Consider the following 7,735-nt stretch of genomic DNA (forward strand, 5'->3'; position numbering starts at 1 on the left):
CTAATATCTATATATTGTAAATTTAAAAATTAAGAATCTGCCCATTTACTAAAAATCAGTAGACGTTGTAGGCATGCAAATTTAGTACTTTTAAATTGTAATATAATTTAATTTGCCAGTTTATATGAAATCTAAAAATTATATCAAAAACAGTTTGTGCCTTTATCGTTGCATTTTATTATGAAATTATTTTTTTTTTTTTTTATTAATAATGAAATTGTTACAATATCTGGGAATCCAGAGATTAGCTTTTGCTATAGAGATTAATTTTTGTTATAATTTTTTGATATAAACTGTCAATTAAATTATTTTATAATTTAAAGTTACTAAATTTACACGCCTCCCACGCCTAATGATTTTCAGAACTCGCTCTGTGTATGGATGGATTTTTTTATTTTTCAATTAATAATATATCGCAAAGTAGCCTTCAGATCAAAATTTGATAAAGATTTTTTTCGTTCGTCTTGATAATCTTAATCAGGAAGTGCAGGAATCTACAGTCAATGATAGAACAGCCTGTACATGTTTCAATTGTTTAAGAGTTTGAAATGAGACGGATTTACATACTTCTTGCGTAAAAATTTTTATTTTAAACATAAAAATAATAACGACTCCATTAAAAATGGATAACAACTATCTTCCCAGAAAATAGTTGCATTTTTAATGTTTCATAATTTTATGGGTAATCGTAAGTCAATAAAAAAAGTACATTAGGGATAGTTTATTTTTCTTAGTCATTATTAATTTAATCGTAATCCATTTTGAGATATTAGACAAATTCCTCCAAATGGAATACTGACTTGATGTTTTTTAGTAGCACAACTAAATACGCCAAATCGTGCTTAAAACAGAAATATTGTTTTTTAATTTTATAAATGTGTTTCGTGAAATGTTTTTTATTTTTATTTTTTTTAAATTTTGCTTTTTGATATAATCTTAAAATTTGAAATCGTATTTTTTGTTTAAACTATAGAATTACAGATCTGTTTATTCAATGGGTAACTGTTTGTGATTTATTCTAGTCATTTTGAACGAGTAGTATAATTAGCAAATAATTCAGTAATATTAAATAAGTTCTGTGTTACTCATTCCTATAAATATTCGGTTCTTAGTTCATACGTTGGTTAAAAATCACAAAAAATGAAATAAACTGTTCGTTATACAAATTATAATAAAGGATATTAACATATTTTTCCACATGATTAAAGCTATCCAACGGCAGGAGTAGTTAAGAACACATTGTAACACAGAATTCAAAAATTCGATTATTATAGAAATATCAATTTTTAGCATGGCATAAAGAAATCAAGGTGTTCAATCATGTTCTGGACCAAGTCAGAATCATGTTTCCTAATCAATCAATTTAACGGAGGTATAATATTCAGATTGTATATAAGTTTATGAGAAAACATATTCTCCTAATATGCTTATACAGGGTGTTCTATAATTGACTGCAGACCTCTCCGCTTTCTGAATAAGCTGAGAAAAAACAAGAAAATGCTCTTTACCAAATTTGGATCTCAGGCTTAATTTACGAGATAATAATTAACACTATCAATGCGATATGATGCTCGCTAAATCATTGACGTCATGCAAGTATAAAGTACGAGACACATTTCGTCCTCTCATATCGGTTCATTTTGTTTTTCTCTACGCCTTGGTTTTTATGTTCATTCAAATTTGATTTAGTATTCATGCGCACTACTAATTAATTATTCGAGATAAGAGGGATCGGGAACAAATACATATTACCATTCCATAAAAGTATAAAATTTATTTTATAAGAAGAATTTTATTTATATTTAATAAAAAAACCTGAATTACTAATTTTTGGGAAATGAAATTTCTACATGGGCCAATAAACTTAGAGTTTTGTGTTTCGATTATGATATAAACAATATTTTTCCAAATGGCAATTGAAACTTAAGGGTTCGAAAACTTGAATTCAATCTCTCGAGATAACTGCCCGCTGAGTTAAAGATATAACCATCATATGATATCTGTTTATTAAAAGACGTTATTAAGAAATTTCATTTCTACGTTTGTGTTTCGTAGAATATTTTGACTTGTTTTTTTTATAGAATAGTTAATTTATAAATGATTATAATTTATTTAATAAGTAAAACATTTAGTTATTATTACATAATTCGAAAGAATAATCGAATTATTTGCTTTGTAAATTAATTAAAATGTATCCTAGAAAATATTGTTTCAAATCAATCGAATATCTTTTCATAGATCTCGAAACACTGGAAATACCTCTACTTATTTTATTTATTTATAGTAATTGTTGTAATTTTTTGTGTTCATTTTGTAATTTTTCAAAACTAATTTTACTATTATATTGATCGAACAGAATAATTTATTTTTAATTAAACACAAAAATGGATAAAATCTATATTTTGTTGTTACTCCTATAGATTGTGAAGTAATATTTAAATCAGTATCTAGGACGAAAAAAGATACTTGTTTTGCACCACTTGAATTGTTTAGACAAATAACAGTGTAAATATTGATTCTTATCGAAAATTTTATCTGGTCTCCATTTAAATCAATGATAGAGACAAGAAAACTGCAACCAATTTTATAAAATGCTTACAGATGATTATCATTTGAGAATCAAAACGTGACATAAAAATAAAATTCATTTTTCCCACGTTATATTATTTTAGAGTGAAATGAAGTTGTTAAATGAAGTTTAAAGTTGATTAGATTCTCAGGATTTTTTGGCGTTTATGAATTCCTTTCGATATTTTCAACTTCGTTTCAATTTATTATTCTTTATCATTGACCTGTTGATTTCTTCATTGAGAAACTTTACGATACCTAGAAGCTTTCGTTCTATTAATATTTTTATTAACTAACTTGCTCAATAAACAGAATTCCTTTTGCATAGTTCATACTGAATAATTTCTAAACAATGGGCCTGTATCACAGACGTATTAAATAAATGTAAATCGCTGAAACAATAATAGACCTTTTAATCGATTTGCTATTATTTTCTATAGCTGCCAAAAAACAAGTAAAGAAAATAAATAAATATCTTTTACCTTAATCAAACAGCGCTGTTTGACAAAAATATAAAATATGTGATATGTCTATACTTGAAAAGTATTTTAACATGTGTTCGAAACAAACAAAAAAATAATTTTTTTAAAAGAAAAGGTCGATTCATATCAGCTGATACGTTGTACCGCGACCCACATAAGTATTAACACCTGTTGTTCTTACCCTAATTAGTCGCAATTTAAAAAAAGAAATCATTACAAAAGTTGTGTGATTATATGTCACCACAAACTGTTAGTCTATATTAAGTGCATCTCCGTGGTTCCGTATTGTCGAGGTGTGTCCAAATACCTGCATTTACATTTATTATTTCAGTTTTAGGAAAACGAAATTGTCATTTGAATTTATAATACTCATAATTATGATTCGTAATAAGTTTTTCGAATTGTTTTGTGTCTTCAAATTTTTGAATTGTATTTTAATCATTCTTGAAAAAATAGTTAACTTAATAGTTGTATAAGAATACTGGATTTTGGAAGAATTTAAGTAATTGTATTCGATAATGTAAGTTTCAAACCAATAAATCAGTACAATTTAATTAAATAATCAATTATTATTTTATGATTGTCGAATATATTAACTATTTTATTTAAAGAAATATCGAATATTTTGCAAAAGTATAATATAAAATACGAGTTTTGAACATATCTTGGATCCATACAATATCCTCAAATAAATCAACATGTGAGAAAGTTCTATTAATTTGTTTAATACATAAATTTTTGTCAAGAAATTGGCATAATTAAACCTCACCTGCTTTTTAACATTTAATAAATTGCATAGCATATGAAAAACTTATATTCCCTCCAATCCGATAGACTTACGTTCCATAGGGGCAGGTTGACAAATGACCACAAATAGGAAATGGCACCAACGTGTCAAAAAGAAAAAGCTTCAAGATTAGTGTCAACTACAAATATCTGCCGAGCAATCTATAAAACACCCGATTTCAATACATACACTATGTACTATCGAAATAATGTTTCTTGCAGATTTGTGTATATTTTATCGGCAGTATACAACCATCTCGTTAGCCATTTATAATATATGAAGTAAGACGTTCTTATATATTGACTCCTATGTGGTATGATCGCTGTCAATAGACACAACAATCCTGCTTTGCTATGTGATTGCTATACAACCTTGCTTTGTGATTACTGTACAACGCTACCGTTTTGTTTTCTTGGTTTTATGCATAAAAACGTCTTACTTCATATTTTATACTCTTCTTACTTCACATATCATAAATGGCTAACTAGATGGTTTCCATACTTTGTATTACATATATCGGCTCCAACGATCTTGCGAAAACCACGCCACTCATCTTCAATTCTTAATGACTATTTTGCAATGTTACACTTCATAGGGTGTTTTATGATAATAACGCTGTACATTTCAACTGAAAATTGTGAAATACATCACCTGAAGTGTTTATAACGCTGCTCTGACACAAATCGGGAAAGCACAATAATACATTCAAAATACGGTTCACAATTGTCGATTTACGAATGTCTTAGCAACAGATATAATTTTTTCGTATTTATGAAACATCTATACCTAAATAATATTGGATCTTTTTACTGATTTTCAAAAAAAATATAATTGATAAAAATATATATATATATACATCCAGAAGTCAGCGCAAATTTTTTGGAATTATTTATAACAAGTTTAAAATTTGTTTAGAAATTTAGACTAGCTATTGGGATAAGTACCCTCATGGTATCCTTTTGAGTAAAATCCTTTGTCGTGGAGAGTGAAAATTATACGTAGACCACTACATAACCCGTCCGTTTTTCTTTGCACATTTTTTCTTGACAAAAATAACCTCGATTTATGGTGTTTTATAATTATGTGCATCAATCATAATGCCCGACATTTCCTTCGCAACTTTTCGTTACTCAAAAACACTTCCTCACTGTTGTCGGACTATCTAAAGATTACGCCTACATAAATCGACTTATTGCAAATATTTCCAAAAAATAAAAGCTTGTTCTAGAACAAAGATATTTTCGATAATCATACATTTTTTATTCATAAAATATTTTTATTTGACAAATTATCATTTTTGGAGTGAATTAACATACAATTATGGAAAGCGGGCGTATAAATACTTTATTATTCGAAAATACTAAATAGATAATAAAATGTAAGTTTTAGACATAGATCGTGGTAGTTTCAGTAAATAAATAATATTCTTTGATGTCGAAAAGAAATTATTTGATCTGAGACTACCCATATCTGTGATATATATTTAGATAAGTGTTGATTAACGATTGTGTATTGTGCAATGTTTGTTTTGTTTAAAAATACCTAATGTTCATACCTAAATCATATATTGTGAAATTCAAATATAAATATGTAATCGAAAATAAAATCGTGTAATCATTATTCATAAAATTTCCTTTTGTATCAAATTACTTAACTGACTAGGAAAAATAGAATTAGAGGTTGATAATTTTAATGCATTAATAATTCCAGAAGTGGGGCCGAGACATTTTTTGGTTGATCTATCGCCTATTTAACTCTCCGTGTTCAAATCTGGGACAATCTGTATATTGTTGGTCTTAAATACCTAATCTTCTTTATACATAAAAACAATTTCGCTTAGAAAAAGGGAAAAAGTAAATAATGTCATTAACAATAAATAATTTTTAATCGAAATTTCACACCAAAATTTGTGTATACGAATTTATTGCAAATATTCATTAATCAACTTATTGATCATTTTTATCTAAATTTTAAGAAAAAAATTCAATTATTAAAAAGCAAAGTATTGGAAAATTGATATCAATTAAATTGAAAATTAGAATTTTAGTACAAAAAATTTTTTTATTTACGAACTTTGTTTATATAATAAACTAACAATAAAAATTAATATAAATTAAATAATATGATGTGTTTTTTTATTGTGATCCAGTCGATAATAACGCTAAAAGTCCTGCTGTTGTTCCTACAGATAAAATGTAATTACTGTAAATAAAACGTTAAGGAAAATTTTTTTTTTTTACTAAATAGTACGTTTTTTGGTACGAATGTTAAAAATACACAAAATGCTAGTTCATTTGGCGACGAGGTGAGAAGTTTTTGAGATACTATATGTTAGGTTCTTTGCATATATTAGATCAAAATTACTCTACTAAAAAAAAAATTACTCAAGTTCTTTGTGGTTTTTTCGACTTTTTTTTCTTCAAATTTTCCAATTTCGATAAAACTACATAGGATAATTTAAGCACAAAAAATTCGCAATTCAGGTTTATTTGAAGCTTGAATGATGCATAGTCTACGAGGTATCGCCTAAAATCTCATTTAAATAGCAATTTTTTGGATCGAGTTGAGGTAAATTCTTAGAAATCATTAGTCTAATAGTTAATTGATCTGGATTTTCATAAAGCTTGGGTCCTTATTACTTACTCTAGAAAAAAATTGAGATTGCTATTAGGTATGGATCGGTACCATTTTGAAACCTTAAGTTTAATTCGCGGGGGCTACGTTTAAAGTATATTGAAATAATGTATGATACACTCTGTTGAAATGAATTTTTGTAAGATTTTATCATAGTTTCGAAGTTCTGACTTATCAACCAATATTATAATACGTATTGTAAAGGATACACAGCTGGTGTAAATGAACGAAGCAAATAGAAGCTGGCAAATATAACAATAGCCAAAAATAATGCATTATTGTAGAAAATTGAAAATGTTGTAGCTTCATAATCGGCAACTTCATTTTTCTTCCATAAGATACGTTCATCCTTTTCTTTTTTGCTCATTTTTTTATCTTCTGCTAATTTACGATTCATATCCCGTGTAACAGCATCTTCACGTTTCACAGCAATTTTATGTTTTAATACAAATTTTGTATTACGATATGCCATTGCCACTAAATATGTAGAGCCAACGGTAACCAAAATGAATGAGATAAACGATGAGTATAAATCAATCATATGGATTCTCCAGAATAACCCTTAATGATTCAAATAATTAGTTTCATTCATTAAAATCAGTTTTTTTTTAAACTTACATATTGGAATTGCCGATACGATGAATGCATTACCATAAAATAAAGCTGATGATTTTGTGGAAACATTTCGACTGAAATCTTGAAGCAATAATTCTTCTTCTTTAGTAAAAGCTTTATTTTCTTTTTTTCCAGACATTTTTTATCAAAATTTTGGCATACACAACTACCCGAACAATTCAATACACGCTAATGATGAGAAGTTTGCTGTAAAACTAAAATTAACTCCACTTTCCACAACACTTGATGACGAGTCGGCAACGTGTACAACTTTAGTTACACCGCTATGATATGTCATGTGCAGTAAATACAATCATAGTAGTGATGTGACGAGTACATGTACTTAATAAGAAATAATATAGTGAGATGGCTTATACTATGTACAAACAAAGGTTTACATATAAAACTAGATTAAACGATAAAAATATAAATGAAAAGTAAATAAATTTATTAAAATAAATAAGAAAACAAGTTTAAGGAAACCAGACTTTGATTTATTTCATTTTTATTGATAAAAAGGGAAATTTTCAATCTTACAAGGACTTATCCATTGTTTTAAATTTATATAATTCAGTGATATGTACAATTGTTACCTATTAAATACCATCAGAAGATCAGTTTCACCTATTACAAAATTGTCACCAGGTGT

At 27.2% G+C, this 7,735-nt stretch overlaps 1 protein-coding gene across 1 annotated transcript; it reads right to left on the bottom strand.

The window, feature by feature from the left end:
* Nucleotides 1-5,894: 5,894 nt before the first annotated feature.
* On the bottom strand, nucleotides 5,895-7,352 carry LOC123292431 (translocon-associated protein subunit gamma). The gene is made up of 3 exons (XM_044873089.1): nucleotides 7,090-7,352; nucleotides 6,681-7,032; nucleotides 5,895-6,039 (listed from the first exon to the last, which is right to left on the bottom strand). Exons 1-3 carry the CDS (start codon nucleotides 7,223-7,225, stop codon nucleotides 5,973-5,975), a joined length of 555 nt encoding a protein of 184 aa, XP_044729024.1. The 5' UTR covers nucleotides 7,226-7,352; the 3' UTR covers nucleotides 5,895-5,972.
* Nucleotides 7,353-7,735: the final 383 nt, after the last annotated feature.

This window comes from Chrysoperla carnea, chromosome 2, assembly GCF_905475395.1.
Source record: "Chrysoperla carnea chromosome 2, inChrCarn1.1, whole genome shotgun sequence".
In the NCBI taxonomy this organism is placed as follows: Eukaryota; Metazoa; Arthropoda; class Insecta; order Neuroptera; family Chrysopidae; genus Chrysoperla; species Chrysoperla carnea.

What these genes read in the sequence shown, in the direction of transcription:
- LOC123292431 (XM_044873089.1), bottom strand. Translation starts at nt 7,225, where the DNA reads ATGTCTGGAAAAAAAGAAAATAAAGCTTTTACTAAAGAAGAAGAATTA. An exon ending in CGTATCGGCAATTCCAATAT is followed by an intron (nt 7,033 to 7,089) that starts GTAAGTTTAAAA and finishes TGAATCATTAAG; the next exon opens with GGTTATTCTGGAGAATCCAT. An exon ending in CGTTCATTTACACCAGCTGT is followed by an intron (nt 6,040 to 6,680) that starts GTATCCTTTACA and finishes TTTTATTTACAG; the next exon opens with TAATTACATTTTATCTGTAG.